The sequence below is a fragment of the Temnothorax americanus genome, unplaced genomic scaffold (genome assembly GCF_048541705.1).
Source record: "Temnothorax americanus isolate GAGA-0224 unplaced genomic scaffold, ASM4854170v1 Scaffold8, whole genome shotgun sequence".
Classification (NCBI taxonomy): domain Eukaryota; kingdom Metazoa; phylum Arthropoda; class Insecta; order Hymenoptera; family Formicidae; genus Temnothorax; species Temnothorax americanus.
In genome coordinates, this window is record NW_027509802.1 from 4,309,568 (window position 1) to 4,333,244 (window position 23,677).

Sequence of the window (23,677 nt, forward strand, 5' to 3'; positions counted from 1 at the left end):
AGTGGGATATTTAAAAAAAAACATGACGCATGTTTAACGGTATAGATCATTTCTTGATATCGCTTCAAGAATTAAGTTTGACAAACTGTTTATGTTTTTTTAATTTGGTTTATTTGGTTTTTTTTATTATTATTATTTTATTTTTATTATAATTATTAATTTTTTTAACTCAATTTAATAATATTTACCTTTTATCTAATTTTTAATTAAACAAACCGCGTTGTCTTTTAAATGCATAATAATGTATACGCACACACACACATTTAACCAAAAAATGAAAAAATTTATTTAATTTACCGTTCAATTTTAGTAAAAGAATAATAAAATTATACAAAAAATGTTGTGAAGTTATTATCATTGTCGTTATTACCAATATTATTGCTGTTACTAACAAACGAGCTAAGCACGCTTCTTAGCATTACAGTTATGCTATCAGAATAGAAAAGAATACTACAGTATATAGTTATAAGAAATTATTACAAATTATGGTAGTGTTTTGATGGTATCATAACATAACGCTATTCTATTAAAGTGGAAAAGTCATTTAATTGCATTATGATTATGTATTTATGATGCTACGACAACAGTGCCATATTAATGTCATATGATACGATAGAAATCGATTGTCACACATTCTCATATTGAGCGAAAGAGCTGTGCCGCATTATCGACATCACTAATTACCGAATCAGATAATATTCTAATATATTTGTAGATAAAAAGCATAGTTAAAACTCGCTGAACTACATTTCTATTATCACGCAACAATTCAAGTAAGATAAAAAATACATAGTATCATTAATGTAAAAGACAATAATTATGAAAAGCAATCAGAAATGCAAATATCATTGAGGACAAAAAAAATGTAATTATATTAATTTCGTAATACTTATCTAGATATTACTCTGTGTAATTTTCACATTAATAATATCACTAAGAAATATACAGTGATACATAATATTAATAATATTAAGTGATAATAATATTATACCGTCAGTAATGCTCTTTGTAATTTTGAGCATTACATAAAATTTGTACACATATCATTTGTAGATTATTTACATAATTCTTTTCTCGAAATCAAGACTTATAGTTAGTTTAGTTTGAAAGATGTATAAAAAATTAGATCAATATGAATATTATTTAAATAAGAGTTAAATAATACTATTTAACTCTTACGTAATTTCTCATTTAAGCAACAAGTTATTAAAATATTCTAATTATTATTTGCTAATACCTAATACTTATTAATTTTTACAATTATTATTTCATATTTAATTTGAGTTATTTGTCTTAATTCCCATATTTTATTATAGCTGAACTCCAACACAAACGCTGGTTATTCCTTTTTTGCTAATAATTGAAAACATTCTTGCGCGTGGGGAGGAAATCGCGTCATTTCCGGTCATAAATTAAAGTCTGCCTCTGTCGTAAACGATAATTGCAACCCTGCTGGACAGCAAATTAAACGAGTGCGGGGACAATGAGAGTGGTGCACAAAGGCGACTCAGTACGATCGCCGTGAGTGAAGAGAGCGACGACGAGCGAACGTGCATGACTTCTAACTAGAGAACCAAGAGGAACATAAAGCGAAATGTTAAAAAGGCGAAACAACCGCCGAGAGTGATGGCCAGCACTAGTTGTGCAATTCACAACTGCGCGGTAAAAGTATACTCTTGATACAAAGTTGGTCTCCTCGATAAAGCAAAAGAAAGCAACGTGAATTGCAGAAAATATATGGAGACAGTTACATTTCTATTTCGCCGCGCGTGTGACGAAAAGTAAAGGAAATGTATATAATAAAGAGATATTATATGAAAGCGCTTATGTAATTGTCTTCGCAAATAATAAATATATTTATAAAATAATTATATATGAAAAACATTTCTTTTGGCACGTAATTTCAAACGATAAACTACAAAATAATGGTATTTTTCTCAAATGGCAAAATGTTATTTTAGTCGCAATAATTTTGTAGGGAATCATCATGTGTTACGCAAACTGTAATCGACGATCTTATTAAATCTACTGATTGCGACAGTTCAACAATATTTAGAACGCACTTGTATCCAATGTATTTAATATAAGATTCGAGGTGCCGCATCGAGGTGCCGCATCTCTAACGTTGAGTATTTCTAAATTTCGCGAAATCACGAATTACGCTCGACTGAGAGATCAGTAATCCTCCCGTGAAATTACTTTTTGCTTTATATTTTGGCTTGAGATCAAAATTACTCGTGTGGAACGCAATAAAGAAAATTCGAATTTAGACATACGGATTTTAATTACGAATTCAAATTGAGAACAATATGTTCGATTTAAATTCTTTAAAACATATTGAAAAAACTGCGATTTTTGTAAATTTATAAATCGCCGATCCTTTTTATAATATTTCTTGATATTATAATGATTAATATTTTACTTGAAAACTCTTTTTTAAATATAAGTGATAAAATTTCGTTAACATTTATCAATTTATAAAAAAAATTGCGTTACACCAACTTGCACAATTAATAGAGTTTCGCTTTTGCGATTGTTTTAAGTCTCCTGAATATTGATCGTCAACATACTTTCGTTTTATCGCATAGTATAACTTTTTAATAATCTTTAATGATGTTTAAACATACTAATAATGCTGAAGAGAAGTTGCATTATTCGCTTCTATCAATTTCTATCTCCAACGCCAACATTAGATGCATTCATTGTCTATTTGCATAGGTTTCTACGCTAATTACTCTCTATCCGAAAAGCCGTGTAGCTGGATTATTATCGTATTTGATTCTATCCAACAACCTATCTTAACAACCATTATTAGCATTTTGACCGAAAATTTGCGCGTGAGTGATAGATGGTTTGAATTATTAATTAAATTATTGATAAATTATAAGATGAAAGTTTTTATAATTCTGAGCATGTGTGTAATATTAGAAATTTTGTGTATCACGCTAGTAAAGTGTTCTCTATCTAATTTTCTGAAATTTGTTTTAAGAAAAATCAAACATTTTTTTCCTGCCATTCTTTAATTCTTTACGTTAAATATATCGATAATCGCGAATTAGAAGTTTATTAACATCAAAATAAAGAATAATTTTTTAACTATCTGTCGTTCCAAAACTTAGTCAGCCAAACTATTAAATTTTCAACTTTATAAATAACCACAGATTGAAACGTAATCTGAATCTGAGCCATCTGAGGTCGCCTCTCGATCTGCCATTTATTCTTATTGTCATTTTATGGATTTTTGAAAGACAACCCGTATATTTCTTATTATCCGAAGAACCGATCGTGTCATGCTTATCGAGATTACTTAAGCGGAGTAAATTAACCTGCCATGTTACTGTCCCTGGCAGCACCCTTATTTGCGTAGCACCACTCCTAGGATTCGATAGATTGCCGATGGTAATATAAATTATGAGAACGAGAGACTTATCGCAAAGAAGAGTTATGTAATAAGACCAGGGCGGTAGAAGATTCTTCTGTGAGAATGAGATCTTGCAGGAAATTGACGAGATGAGTGAAGATAAATCCGTGTTTTATCGTGGAAAGACTTTGCGCGGTACTCTTTTATATCCGTTCTTATAAATAATAGACGCACAATTTCCTCGTGGTAGTTAATTAGTTTTACAATTAATTCTTATATTCTCCCCTGGTGACTGGATTGTGCTTCGGATAAGGTGCAATACGTACTTATTAAGATGACAATTGTGTAATACGTTTAATATTTTGAAATAATCCCGTATTCGAGAAACGACAGACATATTTTTGCCATAATTATTAATGTGAAATCAAAGTATGCCATATAAAATAAAGTATATCATTATCAGTACTCCATAAATTGATACTAATTGACGTTAATATATCAATTTAACGAGAACAAACCCATTTTGTGAGATAAACGCAGGAGGAAGGAAATGTTGTAGTTTCCGGTACAGAATACATCGCTATATCGCTTCGGGATATGAATGTTTCATTCCGTATAATCCCGATACGTAAGTGTATTTATTCCTTTGGTTGATTATCAGGAGGAAATGTGAAACATAGAGGAAAAATATCAATCGCGGAAATCGCAGTCCGTGTTTCTACATTTCGTAATCTGATGGGATGGCTTTTATATAAAAGAAATCTTTAAGGGAAAATATAGAATATACATTATTTAATGTTCTGTTATCGGAAAATGAGGAACGAATCATTTTTACTGTCTCTTTTTATATAAATTAGCGACACCTGCAGATACGTAATAACTGTTAAAGATAATGACCATATATAACTTAATTACAAAAATAATTGCGATGCTCGTTGAAGCATACATATAGCGAACCGGATCGCGTTATGATAAAAATCGCCTCGATAAAAAGCAATTTTCACAGCCAAGAAATGAAAAAAAAACAGAGTTCACGATGCATTTTGAAGCAATAGAATAGTTTTCCGATAGCGCGCACCCGTCTGTAACGGTTTACAAACTGGCCAAAAGAATAGTGCCGGAAGCATGCTCTTTTGCACCCTCCTAAGGCAACGATGCGCGCAAATTAAATTCGATTTACTCCGAAATGCGGAGCATTTCTCTCGATGCAAATATCCGAGAAAATAATAAATGATGCAATAATTATTTCATCTTCATGCACGCGCATACGACAATCTAATTTAAAATATATAATAGATATATTAGTATAAAATATAATATTATAATACTCTGATGATTAATCAGTTGTATTATTTTGCAATTATCATTTTTGTTTATCTGAGATATTTATTTAAAAATAAAGATATTAGTCACAAAAACAGTGCTTTCATGCACACAAACGGTTTGTACAAATGACTTGACGATAAACATATAAAAATTAGAAGATTCAGAACGATGAAAATTTTAAAGCCATGTGAAAATGGATACGTTACACTTGCGGATTAACTATAAGATATTTCTATGCGACATAATATTTTGTGCGACGAAAATGTTGGATATCTGTGATTAAGTAGCACACGCTAAAACCGAATGGCTGATTTTCTAAAAGGAATATGAAAGCACGAAGAATACGAAATTCGCTGATTTATATTATTTATAACTTTTAAAAGGTAGCGCGATCTTAATCTTATTCAAAAGCTTTCGTAAAAATGTGGCTATACTATAAATAAATGAGGATCCTCGCTTAAAATTCGGAAGATGTATATAGGCCATAGCGAAATAGCAAACAGAATATTCGTTAGCGTTTGATTTGCGCCTGGGACACAGTTTCATCAAAGAGACTTTAATGTAAACAAATTCTCGATCGCGCGATCTCGTGCCAAATCGCTCTCTTTATGCATCACAGAGGAAAATGGTATTTCAAAGTATTTCTATTTTAAGCTGATATATCTCTATCTTTGACAAATAGAGGAAGATTAAGAAGATAATTAGAAATTAGATATCAACAATTTGATGTCAACAAAAGTTATATGCAATATTTTATCAAGCCATTTTTTAACTAGAGAAATATCTATTCCCTGCGCTTGTATATTTTGCATGTCAAATATAATTTTGTTGTTTTAAAAATGTAACATGAAATATGATTTTCTCTGTATTTAAATCAAATGCGATCTTCCTATTGAATGAGAATTACAATTCACACTGACAGATTGCGATTCATGCTAGTTAAATAAATGTATGAGAGTGTAAAGTAATCGAATTAAAATGCGCACTGTTTGTTTCACAATTATATCCACCGCGACTGTAAACGTTAGTTCAAACCGACGGGTGTCTTACCACTTCATAAAGTATAATTCCAGTCTGTGCGTATAATTCACTACGAAAGCGACTTTCCTCAGTTCAGATGCAAACACGTTCAAATCTCGATGCGAAGTTACCATCAGCAAAAACGAAACCGCTCGAGAAATGTGTCAAAACGGGCATTATGTCATTATGCGCGACACGATACAGACGTGCATTCTCGATGTGAGTGCACCACCGCATCTTGGAAAGTTCCGCCGCTCTCGAGATAAGTACGAAGAACGCGCTCGCTTGTGCTATAGCGGTCCAGAATGATTTTATTAGTTCACGAAGACGTCTGTGTTCAAGTTGATTAACGCTAAATATCTCGGATTGTGCCAAACTTGCGCGTTTCTACGAAACCGCATATATTTCCCATTTTCCCTCAAAAGAGGAAATGTATAACGTGGAGACGAGAAGCTATAAAGCCTGCTTTAGACGATTTGTAATTCACATCGAACTTGACGATAGAATTCTATTTATAATTTTGATACGTCATAAATAGAATTATTTCACGAATTATTTTTATTATCACGAACTATGCATTCTGACATGAATTCTATAGACAATTTAGAACAAAGCTGGAATTAATAAACGCTGGGATTAACACATGTCGGGCCGATTTCGTTGTCGACGCCTACTATCTGGTTCTTGCCTCTCGTGTCATAATCAGCCAACAAACGCGCGTAAACAAAATGCGGGAAGCTTCATCTCAGGAACGTTCGTTATATAAATACGGAGTTGTAATCACCTTAATTAAGATAGCTAGTTAGTTATTAATAACAAAAAATTCCAATTATTAATCTAAAATAAAAATAGGAAGTAATAACCAGACAGTTCTCTACGCCGGTTAAAAAAAAACGCCCAGTCCTTTTTACGCGTTTTTAGATGGTCTTAAAAAAGCCGCCCACACACGGTTTCTATATAGATGGGTCTTTAAAAAATTGTACGGTTCAAAAAATTCTTAAAAAATACTTCACGGTTTTAAAAAAACCGCACGCGGTTTCAGAAGATTCGTACGCGGTTATAAAAAAAATCGTACATAGCTTCAGAAGAACCAAACACATTATATAATGATTTAGAATTTTAGTTTGGTATCACTTGATGTTAAATTGACAAATAAATCGCTGAAAAAATGATTGTTTTGATTCAAAACTATTTAAAAAAAGCAAAGCATTAATATTCATACAATTAAATCATTAACCGTATATAAATCACAATTTAATTAAAAGTTAAAATTTAATATCGAATAATTTTAATTGAATAATAATTGAAATCAATATCATTTAACGCGCGTTACGACCAAACGATTAAGTACCATGTAAAAGGTCGATTTTAATTAAATCTGATGATTGTCAAAGGCATGACAAACACAATTTTCATTTAAGACTTTACTACATTTCATTAGATTATTTGGTAATATTTGCCAATAAATCTCTATCACGATTCTCAAACGCATATAAAGTACAATATAATTTAATAATATTGTTATTCCCGCACTCTAAATCGATCCTTAGGTTCGAGCTAAATCGAGCTAAATCGAGCTGAATCGCGAAGCATTCTCTCCGGAACGACGTTGTCGTTGATAAACGGACGCTATGAAGATTTCAAGTCGAGTCATCGAACCATACAGACGTATTTAATTCAGCTGCGCTATATTCCGTTCTTAATGAACGTATTAATTTCCACAAACTTAGTGCCTTTATTTGTGCGTGTACGGGAATAATGCGCGAGAGCTGACGCGAATGCGGGGAGCGAAATCACGTGAACAAGTCTTAGACATAATTATAAAAAATGTAATATAAAATATGAAATATTTAATATATTGTACATGAAATTAATTCGAAATTTCATTTTACCGAATTCAATTTAAACTGAAAAAAAACGTACGTAAGAATACTTTTGATTGCCAAAGTAAGTTTCTCCATATCCTTCCCTCTGACATCGAATTACTCTTGAAATGAAGAGGCAAATGTTCGCGTAGGACGGTAAAATCACTTTTTACGGCTAACTTCTCTCGGGAAATCTGACAAAGTCATGATTATAATTTATCATTGCTTTTGTCCCTCATCCCAAACTATATATCCTCGTACATACTGGGTATCCCAGTTTCGCCGTACGCTTCTTTTCTCTCATATATACAATATATGAAATATATATATATATATATACAAGAACAACTTGGAGCGAATTTTTTCTCGACGAAAATTCAGGTAAAGAAACCAATTTTTTCATATTATTAAATATGCGCATAATTTGAGGCTCGTCTTAAGTTAAAATTCTAAGAGCGAAACTTATTCAAAAACTTCTTTTTAAAATGAAGAATAATTTACTTACAGTTAAAGAAGGGAAAGAATTAAGATTTTCTTATCTATTCGCAGCTTTTTAAAACTTAATTCCTGAAGGTTGTTAGATGTAAGATGTTTAATTCAACACTACTTGTTTTACTAGAACTTTGACCAAGGAATAGCCCTGAATAGTTGTGAGAAATCTCGCGGGTACCGGTATATATCTCGTGAGTAAAAATGCAATTTGGTTATCGAGGCCAAACTTGATTATCGTCGTGGCGAGATAAATCTCAGAAGAGACTAGCCGGAGACTGGCAACGAGACGGACGAGACGTGCTCGTAAATCAAAAGAGGGAAGGGCGCCGCGTGTCTTAAGCCAATCAGAATTGCGTAAATGAGTTATAGTATTGTTGTTCGCGCATCAGCCACGTGCTTTACCCTGCTCCCATGAGCTTTTTTTGATCTCAAATCTCTTTCGGCGCCGCGCCGTTCCCCCGTTTCGCTTCTCGTATCACGAATAAAGACAAATCTAATCGACGGTGAAAAGGATTTCGGCCCGTCATCGCCCACCTATAGAACGATGTTTTCTTAAAGGATTAAACGAACTGAAAGTCATCTCTTTCGTAAGCAAGTTAGAGTTAGCAGTACACTCTTTCTCACAGTGTGAGCTATACTGTTTGCGAGTACGACAAAAAAAGTAGGACTGAAGGCGTCAAACGCGCAATATATATAAGATTAGTTCAGTCGTAAAAATACGACGTAAAAACGCGCGAAAATATTTTTAGAGAAACAATGAAGATATGAAATAATTAAAACGCGACGTAATTAAAAGTATCGTGGCAGCAGAAAATTTAAATGTAAAGTTATTGCGAATTATTAGAATTTTAATTAAAAAATGCCATTCGCCTATAAAAAGAAATATAGGTAGACGACGAAGATTATTACAGGTAAACTTTCGAGCGAACTTAAAGAAATCTGATAAAGAACTTTGTTCGAGTCGCTCGGAAGGCCAAAAAATTATCCAGCCGGATCAAAGGCATGCAGATCATATAGCGCCCGATCGCTATGAGACAACGGATGCCAGAGATTGACTTTTATATGAGTTTACATCGTACGGGGGGAGGACAGGGAAGAAGAGTGTATAAACAAAGGGTAACACGTAAATTAAATTCCGCAATATTCGACAAGAAAGACACGTAACTTGCAGTGGATTCGCTGCCTATAGATCGGATCGTCGGAAAAAAGGAGCAATCTAGTAATAGGTGCAAACTGCAAATCTCATAAATTTACAATAATCACAAATATATTAGTTACAAATTTTAATTATTTAGATTTACTTTTGTAGCTATTTTTAAATTACTTACATCTTAATTCATTCTGGATTTAATAAATAAAGGAAACTGTTTTTATTTAGTATAAAGAAAATTGCTTTGTCATTAAATTAAAGAATATAAAAAATAATAAGTGAGAGAGAGAGAGAGATGTTATTTTATATGCAATTTAAAATATATAATATTAATTTTCCTTTCACTTCTGATAATGAATGTAAAAATACTATATATGTAGATGAATATACAAAATATAAAAATTGTCAAGGACGAAAAGAAACGTTAAATCCATTCCTGTTTTTGATATTAGACGTTTTAATATCAATCATATCACAATAGATATAATAAATTACTAAAGATGTTTCTCTTTCACAGAAAACATATACAAACTCCAAAATCGGAGGTAAACACGTTAACAGATTTCTCTCATCCTCTTTATCATTAATTATTACTTTAAAATCGCACGACTCACCGAATCGTCGAAGTTCCGCGATTCAACCTTCGTTCCTTCGCTGCGGGACCGCCACGACACCATCGCGATTTCGCCAAAAATCCGCTGTGACGAACGGCACAGTTCCGCCAAGTAGTTATAATCTGTAAAAACAATAATATTTCAAATAAACTATATATCCGTTTATCTCAACGCTAACGTCGCGTGCCCCTTTCGCGAAATAGGCTGTCGCCAAAGCGGGAATGACGATTCATCGTGTAACGCGATCGAATAACTATACAACCGAGTTCGGGCAAAACCTCCGAGAAAATTACTTTCCCAGGGTGGATCAGTTTCGAAGAGACAGCTCGCGATTTATTTGTATACGCGCGGAAAGGAAATCCCTGTTTCCCGGGCCCCGGGGGAACGCATATACCAACGTATACCTCATTCATTCTAATCCGGATGCAAATCGATGGCAAAATTGGCAAATAGACGACGGGACGACTGCCAAGATCCCCCTGATATTTATTAAGACCGGCTCCGAACCCGACTGTCGTACGTACTTGCTACCCGCGATTTGAATCCAGACAGTTCCTAGTCTTCCCGCGCGGGGCGCCACAAACAATTCGAGCGATTCAAATGACCGATCCGAGGTGCAGCAGTCGATCAAAAAGAAGCGAGCGGGAATTTCCACCTTATCGACTGTCGCAAAAAAATTCTAGCGACCACTTTGACGAATTATACATTAATATATTTTCTCAAAAGTATTAAATATTACGAGTCAAAGAAATAACTGAAACGAACGTATTAAATATTTTCAATGAAAATATCATTTCTCGCCTCGTCAGAAAAATTTCCATTTTTCCGCTCGCATGCATGCACGTTTGTGTGCATAAAAAAAACATAACGCATTTTAAGCTGAACCAAACATAATTATTTCCGTTCAAAACGCGACTGCAATTATGACGAAACGAATATTACCCCAAAAAACACAATGGAAGTGGTTAAATATATAAATATGCCTGTTATCGCGAATGACAATCGGACGAAACGTAATCATTACGGAGTGGAACCAAGCTTAAATGTTTGTCGTATACTTAGTTCGTGCATATCTACACATATGTGGTAAACAGAACGTAAATATACGTACGGACGGAATTATATCGCGCTCGAAGGAAGATGTCCAAGAAAAAGAAAACGCGTGGCGCATTTATTCATATTCATGGCCGCATCGCACATTATTGTCGGCCGTGCGTGCGTACGTAGAAAATAAGCACGTGGCACAAAAACTCTGATATGTTCTCCTTATTTATAGCCGTATCGCGTTGGAATAATTTAGCGGATGACAAAAGTTATTTTATTTGCGTGATTAGCAGGGATTTTTTTATTTCGACACGTGCGCTATCGCGATACGTAAACCTGAACGTTAAGAACCCCAGAATCTTAAGATATATTTTCCGTGAAATATCACGTTGTTTCTTTAATTATATGAATTAAAAGAAAACGTGGTAGAGCTTAAAGGGAATAAAACGAGTCGCACGACGAACCGTGCTATCGTCATTATCGTCATCGATAATTGATCTACGTTAAAAAGCATAAAAATACTGTTTTTTTTTTGTCAACGATATATATTTTTACCCTTTTATTTTTAAATATATTACGCCCAGCGCGCACAACGGCCAAGCGACAGCGTCCATTAATCTCGAACCTTGCTCTTTATCCTGAAACAATAAAGACACGTATAATGCGTGAACGCGTGACGTATATCTTATATATATATATACTTACACAATCCTTTAATCAGTGTCACACGAGATTATCGATCTTATACCGTCGATGCCTCGCGTCAGCGCGACGAGAGCTCGCCTAAGCCTAATCTGTTTCGCCCGAAGCCAATTTCCTCGGATATCTATTCTCAGCTTTGTTCTTATCGAAAGCGTAAATAATAGATACTCCGACGGGAGCGAGAGAAAGAGAGAGAGAGAGAGAGAGAGAGAGAGAGAGAGAGAGAGAGAGAGAGAGAGAGAGAGAGAAAGAGAGAGAGAGAGACACAGAGAAGAGAAAAAAGCGATAGGGAGAGACGGAGAAATAGATAACGCTATTTACATATGCCATTCTACGTTCCTTATCCGATCTTTCTTCGAGAACACCCGAAAAAGTGATTCATTCGCTCGCTCCCTGTCCTTCCCTCTCCCCTCTCGCGACTAAATATACCAAGGGGGGCCGGGACGAGTAGCGACGGAGACGGCGGCGGCGGCGACGGCTCTAAATTTGACAATCGTCCGAACGACAGCTGTTGCGTCGACGCTGCGCACGGCGATCAGCTGTTGCGGCGTCACGCGTCACGCGTCACGCGGCGTGCGCGCGCCGCCTAGGGACTTTCGCGGGGGCGCGAGCGCGCGACAATTCAAAGAGCCCAACGGTGCGCGGAACTCGACGCTGGCCGGAAACGCCGACGTGAATTCCCGAGATCGCTCGCACCTCGCACCCGGCCTCCCGGTGTAGAGATGACGGCGAAGACGCGCGGGAAAAGCTCGTCGGCGAAGAGATATCTCCGGGATTCCGCGATTTCCGACGATCGCGGTTGCGAGCTTCGTTTCCGGAAAACGTGCTGGGAAACGAGGGAGAGACGAAGAGAGAGACCCGGACGGCGCGCTTGCCTAAAAGACGTCATGAAGATATCTTCGAAACGTCTTTTAGACATTACGATATTACGATTTTACGATATTTTTTTTTAGACACGCGTGCGTCTGGCGAGAGAAAGAAACGAGGAAAAGAGGAGAGAAAGAGAGACGTAGAACGAGCAAACAAACGTCGCGCGCTGTATACCGTATCCCCTATACGAGAATTTTCTCTCACGCGGGCCGAGTGCGGTCCGTGTGTCAAGCGTGCGCGTCGGTGGGAAGCTTGACGCAGCTTGACGAGGGCGGAGGAGGAGGAGGAGGAGAGAGGGCAGTGCTCGCGCAAAGCGCAAAACGTGAGAGAAGGACGGTGGACGTGGGGACGCGAGACGCGAGCGAGTCGGTCGTCGGGCGGCACGCGGCACGGCCAATCGGGCCAGTGTGGAACGGGCCTTTATCCGTGCCCCGTCGTGTCCGTATAGGTATCGTGCGCCGCTGAGTGAATTGTCAAGTGAAATCAGCAATGGCTGCCAACGAGCAACAGCGCAAGGTGAGCGAGCGCGAGGCGGCCGCGCGGATTTCTCACCACCGCGCGCCGGCGGTAACCGAAGCGGCGCGGTGCGCGGTGTCGCGCTGCATGCCCCGTCGATCCCGCGGGGCGAAACGTGCGCGCGCGGCGCGTCGCTTTCGTGTCAAAAGTCACGACGCGCGATTCGCGATCCGCCTCTCGTTTCTCTCGCCGCCGTTTACCGCGAGTGCGGGTGCGGGGAACGCGACGTATACCGCATACGTCGAGACCGAGACGTTCTTCCGTCGTTTTTGCGCGACATCGGTGGACGAGGACGGAAACGACGTTCGTCGCGACGGTCGTGACTGGTCACATCGACGAGGAACAACGGAACGACCGGACGACGGATCCCCCTCGCGTGCGCGTACCCCCTCCCTCCCCCCGCATTCGCATTCTCGGATAATCGCGATCGCGCGGTCGGTCGCCCGTATTTACATCGGTCAGCCGGAGCAGCTGTCAGTGCGCGACGAACGGTGCGATCGCGTCCCAAGATGCGCGACGAGGATCACGAAGATCGCGACGTGAGTGGCCGTGTGTGCGTTGTGCGTTTTTCCCTGGTTTTCCCCCCCGATAAGCCGAAAAAAAGACTCCTCCGAGAGAGAGAGCGAGAGACGACGACCGAGGAGCCGAGGAGTCGCGCTGCGCTCTTGTTTTCTTATCCGCTCTCTTGCGAGGGGGTACCCCCGCGGCCGCGCGGAACCTTCGCCGACGGTGCGATCGAGGCTCGAGGCGCGCCGCGCGCAGCGCAGCGACGAAGTAGAGTCGTAAAGCCGTTCGACGCGAGCTCTGGCGTTTCAACGCGTGACAGCTCTCGGGGCGCTGCTCGAATTCCCGTCCAACGGGTATACCGTGTCCCGTCTCCTTCCCTCGTTCTTTCTTTCTTTCTTTCTTTCCTTCCGCCTTTACGCCCCTCGGGAATTCCTCGTGAACGCTCGTGCGAGAAATCTGGCACGAGAGGGACGAGCTCTTTCCGGGGCGGGCGGTCGCGATGTTTCGTGCTCGAGTACAAAGCATATGCGACAATTTTTTGTCTCCGCGACGCTCCGACGTCGAGGGAATTGTTCCGGCGAGAACGACGTCGCGAGGATCGACGATCGAGAAGGAATAAAGAAATCGCGGCGAGGGGCCGCGATCCGCGATGATTCGCTTTCCGTCCGCCTTTTGCGCCGATCTCCTTTCTCGCGGAAGTTCTCCCGTTCGATCGTCGGGAATCTCGCCTTTCCGTCGTCTACGTCTCGGTATATGTTTGCATTTCCCGTTGATGAACGCGCGTCTCGTTCTTTCTTCTTCTTTTTTTTTCCCCCAGCTTTGCAGCCGCGAGTGTCGAATCGTTACGAGACGGAACGCTTCGCGTTGGCTCCCTGTCGCGAAACGGCCGTGTGTGTCGTGTCATCGTCGCGGATAAGCGCGACGGCGCACGATTTGCATGAGAGAAGGAACCTCGCCGATCGGCGCGGCCCGAGAGAGAAAGAGAGAAGAGAGAGAGACGCGCGGATTTATCGCCCGATGCCTTCGATCGCGGACGGATAAACGGACGGACGAGTTTCCCGTTTCCCCATTCGCACGGCCCCGTGTACGCTCTCCCGTTGAGACATATGTCGCAATTGTGCCGCACATGATCCATTTTGTGTGCAACAGGACTGTAAGCTTTTCCTTGCCTGCCTGCCTGCCTGCCTGCGCTCTCCGCGCGAGGCGAAACTTTCTCGTTTATTTTCGGCCGACCGCGGGGATCGGGATCTGGTATCGCCAGATCCACGAGAACGCGTTTCCCTTTCTTTTTCTTCGTGCGCCTTCGAGCTCGGGGTCGGATAAAATCGGCTAGATGTGGATCAATGTCGAGCGCAAAAGTTTCAACCGGGCGTATAATATCGTATACGCGACCCGGGATACTTGACGAGCTGTGTCACTTTGAGGCTTCCGCTTCACCAACCCGGCAACATGGCTACTTATGGCCATGATGCAAAACTTGACGATACACATGATAGATATTTCCTAATGCAGGGGAGTGGGAACGGCGCATTTTTTGTTGTTTATCCGAACTTGTCAAACGCGTTGCCTGGAATATCCTAGTTTGCTAATAATGTTATTCGGGATGTTAGAAGTCGCTGGTCGACAAAAATTTTGAATACGTTTATGCGACGTAGATATTTCCCTGTGATTAGAGACAAAGATGAATCAGAATTGTGTGAAGACCGATCTTTTGTTTTTTTTTTAGAATTTTAGATATAGATAATAAGTCTTACTAAAAATAAGCCATATTTATTTTTTCAGTGATCTCTTTTCTCTTTCTCTCTCTCTCTCTTTCTTTCTAAATAAAATATACGTATAAGAGAATAAATGATATTTTAAATCAAAAAGCTATTGTGAAATACGCACAATCTATTGTTGCATCGCGTTACATAGATGTTTCTCGTATATTTATTACAGTGTTTATTTGGACGCAATCTGGATATATGTTTATGAATCATCTTTAAATGAGAACACGAGACGAATATATTTCGTATGTCTTATCATTGTGCGTTCTTTGTCATAGGTTTTTAATATGTACGTGAATATAAATAAATGACGCGTGTGAATCGGCTATTATTTGGTTTTTATTGTATTTTATGTATTTGTCTAATATATATAATGACGCAGGTTATTGTGTAAATAAACAGGAATCGCGCGAAGCCGGGGAACCAGCCCATCATGCGAGACGTCCCATGAATGCATTTCTGATTTTTTGTAAGAGGCATCGTGGCTCGGTGCGATCTGGCTTTCCGCATTTGGAAAACAGGGCAGTCACCAGAGTCTTGGGTGAATGGTGGGCAACCCTTCGTCCCGATCAGAAACGTTCCTACACAAATCTCGCGCAGGAAGTAAGGATAGTCGTGTGAAAAGTTAATGAACCGGTCATTTTGCGGAATAAAGTTGTACCGTGTTAAGAATAAAATTATTTTATCCAACTATACCGTTAGATCTATGTGTATATGGAAAGACAGATACAACACGCGGCATAATTATTTCTTTTTCAGTACAAGGATGCATTTCTAAACGCAAATCCCGACTTCAAGTGGTACAAATTACCAGCACCTCCGCTACGTACTTTAAATACTAGGCCTACCAACAAGAAGCAAGAGTCGAGTAGCGGTGTGCGATCCACGGATAGTGTCAAATCTGAATATGAGTCTTCCGATTGTGCAAAATCAGACAGACGGGACGGACAATCGATTCAGCCGGGCAAATTAGCGGATGAATCGCAGATCGGTGGGCTCAGTTCTCTCTTTACTCCTCAAAAGTCAGAGGTGTCCGAGGAACGGACCGTCAATGGTATTGCAGAAATTGATTCTGCCCCACCAAAACCACCCAAAAAGAAGTATGCGGAATCACCTTTCCAAAGTGATCAGAAGAGGGACTGCAAGACAGACCTATTTGGCGAAAAGAAAAGAAAAAGAGCTGAGTCAAACAACAACGAACAGCGCGAAACGGTAAGAATCGAGCTGCTTATGAAGGTACAAGTTTAATTGAAATATTTTCAATCGTAACGGTACATCGTTAGTACCTATGCGGTGTATAATCAATTAAAAATTTATTTTAGATCATAGAAGGTGATAAACATACGATAAATTCTTTCGTGACAACGCGTACGCTACCGGAAGAGAATAATTTTCGTAGCGAAAGGACGTGTAAAGGTTTACGTTACCAAAAATTTCTTGCCGAGCAGAATATCGGGCCTTCGGGTCAACAAGGCAAACGAAGGCGAATAGTTGGAAGTCATGGGTAAGTAATTAAAACTTTTTTCTTGAGATACGGAATAAGGTCTGTTCGTTTTTTAGCTGAACTTTTTGCACGGTTTATCTTTTCTCCTTTTCCGTCCAACGTGAAAAGAAAAAGAGGAAAGATGAACCGTGCGAAAATTCAGCTAAAATAAACGGGCCTATATCTAACTTTATTGTCTATTTTGTCATCTATAATGTTAAGAAATACATTTTATATTGTCCTAGACACGATGAACGTCCAAATGAAAGAAGAAATTCCATTTCTTCAAACGTTAGTGAAAAAACAGATTCCTTAAGTAGCGAGGGAGGAAACAGTTCTCGTGGAGATTTAGAACATCTTGTGGAAAGGTAACGTATTTCTTCATATTTTAGGTTTTTTCAGGGCCTGTGGCTAATCTTTTTTATACATAGAAATAATTTGAAAATATATTTAGTGCCGAAGGAAAAATGGAAGCTTCCAAACCTGAAGATACGGAAACTGAAGGTGCCGAAGATCAAGCGGATTATGGACCTTGGACAGCACGTAAAAGATTTCGAGCCGAGTATGTTTTTCGAAATTATTCCTGTATAAATAACATCTTACATTTTATCTTAATATATTTTATACTGTATTAGATACATCTGATATCTGACATATTATAAACAGTATATTATTCGGTGTGTTATATACATAAATATTTTTGTAGAGATTTTAATTTGGAGAAGAAAATCGAGGCATTGCCGTCTTTGAGTCTGGAGGAATTTCAAGAAAAGAAGAAACAGCAACGGACGAAAAAAAAGAAAATTTTGCAAAAATTCAATTCCTCGGCTAACAAGAAACATCAAAATAATTCGTCTTCTGGTAGTCAGACTCAAAGAGTTAGTACAATAAATGAGAGTTACGAGGAATCGGAGAAAGCCCATCTTGTTGGGAGCCAGAAACGGAAAGCACGAAAGCAAAGCATCACGCGAAATGCTGCGGCAATAAATTCTACCAAACATTCTGAGGATCGAGAACAAAGCAAATGTAAGTAATTTTTCTTAATAAGTTAATTGAAAATGTGTATTGATATGTGCTTTTATTTACATTAATGGCTAATTTTATTACGGTCAGAGAAAATATACAAAGTACATTTTCTTTTTCTGTATAATTGTCGGTATACCGCGAATAAAAGCCTTACTGCAATTTATTTTTAGATATAATTCCTATGTTAATCATTAGGACACGTTGATACTTTTATTAAATATTCAAATTTGTATGTATGACATAAGCTTTAATTAATATTTTGCACATTGATAGCTTGGTGCGCGTCTCCAGATCTTGAAGCTCTAGCGTGTCTTGCAACGGTTGCCGCCAATAGAACAAAACTTACCAAAAATAACGCTTAATTGTGTAAGGTCGCACTATAGAAACCAAAACTTTATTAAGTTTTCTCCATGCAATTTCCTATCACCGGGACTATTAAAACATACTTTTTCAAGTGCTGTTATAAACGATACTGTTACAGCATCGATAACATAATGATTATCGTTAATATCTTTATTGTTAATCTTTACTATTACAAATATTAATATTACGACTGCTATTGACTATAGATTATTCCATTATTCAGTATGTGAGGGACGTATTCTTTTTATTTGGAATAACAGTTTTATCGAAAAGATAGGAAGGTAAAGGATATCTTTTTTACAGTTTATTTTGTGAAAAGTCATTTTCCAATTACGGTTTGGAATAGATATGTTACTTTATTATTTATGTTTTTCCTAGTTGTACATAAAACAGTTAAGTTATCTAGTATAATTGATTATTTTAATGCAAATAGTAATTATTTTGTCATGTGTTACTAAGTTCGATAATTATGGTAATATCCTTGATTATCCATACTTTTATCTATTCCTCGTTAAAATCTTCATAAGAATTTCTATGAATCGTAATAATGCCAACAATAAATCTGATTAGATAATGCGGAGCTGTGACTTTACGAAGATGGATTTAATTGAATGAGTAGAACGGGATATGAACGCGCAAGGATTTGTACATTCTATTTTTTCACGAGGAAGATTTATCTATGTCTTATTTTCTTAACTCTTGTTGCTATTCTTTTATACATACAAAATCGCATACGTGAATTGGCATGATTAAGACGATTTTACTGGGCGCAAAGTGTGACTCTCGAGAAGAATTTATTCTCATTATTATTTCCAATAATGTGTAGAAGCGAAAATATATTTTACTTTACTTTTTATTTTATTTTATTCTATCAGCATTCGATGTACATAGGTATAGGTGCAGTATTATATATAGATACGAGATGTGGAATATCCTTTACGATCCGACTTGAACATCAAAAAGGGTATAATCAAAATATGGATATATGTGCGACCATTGTTTATATGTTATACATGCATACACGCTATACACGTTATATTACACGTGTCAGCTTAAATGTTTATAGATTTTCAAGTGTATACACGAGTGCATGTTAGATGACTATCTCTATGTACTGAAATACGCGTATATTCGTGTATGCATGTAATAGAGTGATAAGACTACTTGCATATGTGAATGTATATTTATAATATTTATATCGGCTATATATATATATATATATACATATATCTTATTATATATACATTGTATATTTAGCGTTAAGACCAGAGGATGCGACTTTGTGCTCTGTTTGAGAAAGTAGAGACTTGTCTGTGATTTTGGCTAAAAAAAGGAGTTATTAATATTTTATATTTTTCTAATGATTTTTTTGTCTTTTTCTTTTCTCTTGTATTTTCATTCTCTGTGACATGTATAAAACTCTATTTTTCTCTTTTTCTATACGTGTGTGTATATAAAACTCTATAATTTTATTAACGATTTAACTTTGGGAACTCTTTGTGAAATGGATAGGAAGGATGTAACGTTACGCAACGTTTTCTAACGTTAATAGGTTTCTCCGTAGTTTGCAAAAGAATGTACTGATTATATTTCAAATGTGCCTTGAAGAGATATGAATATAGTGAAATAACCGACCAAACAATATATTTTCGATTCGTTTCGCTCTTCTGACCGCATTTTGGCTTTTACATTTGTACCTATCGCAGTATGAGACTGTCTTGCTGCAGGACTTTACAATCGGGCTTAGTTGCCAATGTATAAAAGATCGGACGATTTTATCGAAATCAGGGAAGAATGTTTCGAATTTTACTGCACAAAACATCTATGTACCTAGCTTTAAAAGAATGTATAATTTACATGAATCTATATACGTGTACATATTATATACCACATTTATATATGAATAATAAAGATATAATATTTTGATGTAATACCTATGTGATTTGTAATTGTGTAGTCTGTCGTGAACTCTGATTATTTTATTTATTATAATCAGAAAAATATTGTTTTTTTACAGAACGCTGCAACATGCGTAACATTTTGTTGTTACAAAACTTATAAGTGGCATAATTAATTTTGGAATAATTATGGATTCTATAATTTTATTCAGAATTATAAAAGCATGCATTATATTATTATTATTTGTGCCCGCTACAAGAACTTTCTTTTGACAAATTAAAAAAATAAGATTTTTAAAATTTATACAATGAATGTTTGGTGTCCATATTTTCAATATTAATATAAAATAAATATATAAATAAATATATGCACAATATATACAGATGAATTATTACACAGGCACACATTGAATAACTTATATTTAATAAATTTAGATAATACATTATGTTTGTATATGTCTATTATTTATATAATTATATATTCTATATTTTATATACAATTTTTTTACTTTCATAATTTAATAATTATTTATATTTATTTTCAATTTTATAATACAAACTAACTTTTCACAGCTTCACGGATGTCTACTGAAATTTATTTATGCCCGCGCACCCGAAGTTGGGTATACTGCCGGATTGAATCGAGGTATTTCTTGCATCTAAATAGTCACGCTAGTTAAAAAAATCAAATTATTTTCTTGATTAATCGTGTATTTTAATGTTTTTTAATATTACATTTAATTGATTTGATCCTTTACACACAGATGAAACGCAATAACTGTTGCAGTTTTGAGAATCAAGTATTGTTGTGTTTCTCCCCGTTCGTTATCTCGCGCTGAAAGTTATGAAAGTGCGCTGGAAGTTTCGCCTCTACACATTTCGATGAGCCGTGACGTACCGTAAAAACATTCTTCCCATTCCACCGCCGACTGTCGGTAATGTTGGTACACATTTGGCAAGCACACACGTAGCACATACACAAACAACAAGAGAGAAAGAGAGAGAGAGAGAGAGAGAGAGAGAGAGAGAGAGAGAGAGAGAGAGAGAGCAATATGGCAGTGGCAGCATTGACAGTTGTGGTTGTGTGACTTTCGTTTCCAGCAACGTATCGACTCTCATCGATTCGCTAGAGATAAATAAACGCCGTCCGTTCGCGGATCGATCGCAGACGGGTTGTCCCGACAGCTGCCTTTCGCAATGGGAGTGATATTCCTCGAGCACATCGGTGGCAGTCGTCTATTCTCCTGCGCCTCCTGCGACACCAATCTCACCAACAGGTCACAACTCGTGAGCACACGCTTCACGGGTGCCACGGGACGCGCTTTCCTCTTCAACAAAGTCGTCAATTTGAACTATAGGTGAACTCTAGGCCCTTTTTTATCCCTTCTGTTTGTTGCACAAGACCGTTCGTGTAAAGACTCGATGGAAGAGCTTTTCCGCACAATTTGTTTTCACATTCGAACTTTTAGGACCTACCGTTAACGAGATATTTATTATATATTAACTTGTATTCTCTTGCCAATTGTTCCTTCTTCGTTTATTCTCTTCCTGCGTTTTACAATTGAGCCATCTGTTGAAAAGTATAAAATTCGAGTGATGTGTATGACGATGCTTAAAACTGATATGTAAATATCAAATTCATACATTTATACGTAAATACATTTGTGTTTCTTCATCATTTAACTTTGTGATGTAATGCGTAGCGAGGTTCAAGACAGAGTCATGTTGACGGGTCGTCACATGGTCCGAGATGTCAGCTGTAAAAACTGCGACGCAAAACTTGGGTGGGTGTATGAATTTGCGACAGACGAGCAACAACGATACAAGGAGGGTCGCGTTATCCTGGAACGAGCTCTCGTCACGGAGAGCGATGGATTGACGGAGCACAATGTTCAACAATAATGTTAAATATTTTATGCCAAGTAGCGTTTAATACAGTTAAGAAATAATCTAACATAGGATCTCTCGCATAAGTTATTATAATTTTCTAATCTCGTCAATTACGAGAGATTCTTGGTTAGTGCCCGTGACTCGTTTGTGCGCGAACAAGTACCGACGACGTTGGGTTCATCGTGATAAGCGACGTTCAACATTTTCGTGAATATGGTACGGTTCCTATTTTATAAAAGGAAATGTCTCGGATTCTCTTAGCCTCGTTTAGTTCGCTTGCTTTTTGATCTAGCCTCGCACTAGATTTTTATTCACGACAATTGTTGAATCTACATTTAAGTGTGAACAGTAAACATCATTGGTATTTTCTTGTAGTGCGTTAATAAACTGACCTGTGGCAAATGTGTTTGTCGAGAAAATTAAGAAAGCGTGTATCGACGAGTTCAAAATAGATGTAAATTGGACAGCATTTATTTATGCCTTCAGCCTTATTTACGTCCTTGCAATAAATTTGACGGAAGTAACAACGCGCAGAGATTCACGTGCGCGTAACGTTAGATAATTAGCGCTAAATACGATTGCCTGGGATACTTAATTTTAAGGGTTTGTTCTCGGGAAAACGTACCAAGATAAATCTTTAAGAAGTATTTAATTGTCTCTCAAGTATAGGTACGGTATATACAGATACAGTACGCAGGTATAAATTGAGAAGATCCATAAGAGAAGATATTCAAAATCTCGTGAAAGTCACGTTTTGGGAACTTTGAACACTCTCCAAAGAAATGAAGGTCGCGTACAACGTAAACATAGAAGCGAGTCACTTAGATTTGAATGTGAGACGCTGATATATGAACTTAATAATATTACTGAAGCGTTTACTTGGTACTTTAGATAACGGTTCTATGGAGAACAAAAATTAAAAAAAAAATTGTCTCAATCTTAACAGAATTTAGAGTCGAACGATAAAAAGTCAAGATAAATGACGCGATATAAAAATTGTTTTCATAACAAAGTATTTTCGATCATGTCGATTTGTCTTTTCAATTAAACGGATAATCGAATAGTATTTCCCGTGCCGATTTATCTCGACGTATTTATGATGTATGTAATGTAAATCGAATTATGTGTAATATATAAATGTAAATCCGCGTATCTGCGTTCATAATCTTCTAACACATTCTATATAAATACCTAAGTTTTATACAATTTTTTTATCATACTCGATTTTTTAAAGAGATTTATCGAGTTTTATTTTAATCTACTTATCGTGCTATATCGGCAAGTACAAGCAAGATAGAAGCTAGGGCTTCGTCATTATATTTGGCTGCCTAACTTGAGCAAGAAATTCGAAGCATTTGCCACGCGATAAAAACGAACGAGTTAGCTCCTAACGTCCATTTCTAATTTTCTATCAATGTAGATTAATTTTAATCTCGGTTTAACTTACTTTTTATCTTTCTAATTTTTAGAGAACTAGAAAAAGATAAAAAGTAAATAAAGTTAATCTACATTGGTAGAAATGGAATATAAAAGAGCCCACACAGAGGATATAAAATTTTATCATTTATATACACGCGCAAAAAAAATGAGATTCCTTTTTACAGATTTTTCATATTTTCGAATAATAATAATTTATGACGCGCTTCATAAAAATGCGATATTCCGAATCTCGTGTTCTCGAATGCCAGACGCGGCGTTTTTAACACCGAATTCAATTATCGCGATGCCAACGCGCCGCGTCTGTCGGCTAGCGAGCCCGGAGTCCGGAGCCCCCCGTTCGGTTC

General features: G+C 37.3%; 3 protein-coding genes across 5 annotated transcripts in view; 2 read left to right on the plus strand and 1 right to left on the minus strand.

The window, feature by feature from the left end:
- Yeti (yeti) overlaps positions 1–9,852 on the minus strand; it is a 126,797-nt gene extending 116,945 nt beyond the window's left edge. The window contains exon 1 of the mRNA XM_077424102.1: positions 9,829–9,852. The gene's annotated coding sequence lies outside the window, so the exon portion shown is untranslated. The remainder of the gene's footprint in view (positions 1–9,828) is intronic.
- A 2,899-nt stretch (positions 9,853–12,751) lies between these two features.
- Positions 12,752–20,036, plus strand: Bbx (bobby sox). Of its 3 annotated transcripts, none has more exons than XM_077424100.1 (8): positions 12,752–12,960; positions 15,636–15,836; positions 15,993–16,445; positions 16,556–16,737; positions 16,962–17,084; positions 17,171–17,278; positions 17,423–17,742; positions 18,016–20,036. In XM_077424100.1, exons 1-8 carry the CDS (start codon positions 12,934–12,936, stop codon positions 18,102–18,104), a joined length of 1,503 nt encoding a protein of 500 aa, XP_077280226.1. In that variant the 5' UTR covers positions 12,752–12,933; the 3' UTR covers positions 18,105–20,036. The 3 variants fall into 3 exon arrangements, with proteins under 3 accessions (XP_077280226.1, XP_077280225.1, XP_077280224.1); XM_077424099.1 differs by lacking the exon at positions 12,752–12,960 and adding an exon at positions 13,065–13,499; XM_077424098.1 differs by lacking the exon at positions 12,752–12,960 and adding an exon at positions 14,269–14,620.
- Positions 20,037–20,993: 957 nt separating this feature from the next.
- Yippee (yippee zinc finger protein) lies at positions 20,994–23,058 on the plus strand. Its single transcript, XM_077424113.1, has 2 exons — positions 20,994–21,361; positions 21,707–23,058. Exons 1-2 carry the CDS (start codon positions 21,201–21,203, stop codon positions 21,903–21,905), a joined length of 360 nt encoding a protein of 119 aa, XP_077280239.1. The 5' UTR covers positions 20,994–21,200; the 3' UTR covers positions 21,906–23,058.
- Positions 23,059–23,677: the final 619 nt, after the last annotated feature.

Bases quoted from the DNA above. Each gene is read 5' to 3' on its own strand.
- Yippee (XM_077424113.1), top strand. From the start codon at position 21,201: ATGGGAGTGATATTCCTCGAGCACATCGGTGGCAGTCGTCTATTCTCC. The intron at 21,362-21,706 runs GTGAACTCTAGG...TGTAATGCGTAG, and splicing joins GTCGTCAATTTGAACTATAG to CGAGGTTCAAGACAGAGTCA.
- Bbx (XM_077424098.1), top strand. From the start codon at position 14,405: ATGAGAGAAGGAACCTCGCCGATCGGCGCGGCCCGAGAGAGAAAGAGA. The intron at 15,837-15,992 runs GTAAGGATAGTC...TTTCTTTTTCAG, and splicing joins ACACAAATCTCGCGCAGGAA to TACAAGGATGCATTTCTAAA. The intron at 16,446-16,555 runs GTAAGAATCGAG...AATTTATTTTAG, and splicing joins ACAACGAACAGCGCGAAACG to ATCATAGAAGGTGATAAACA.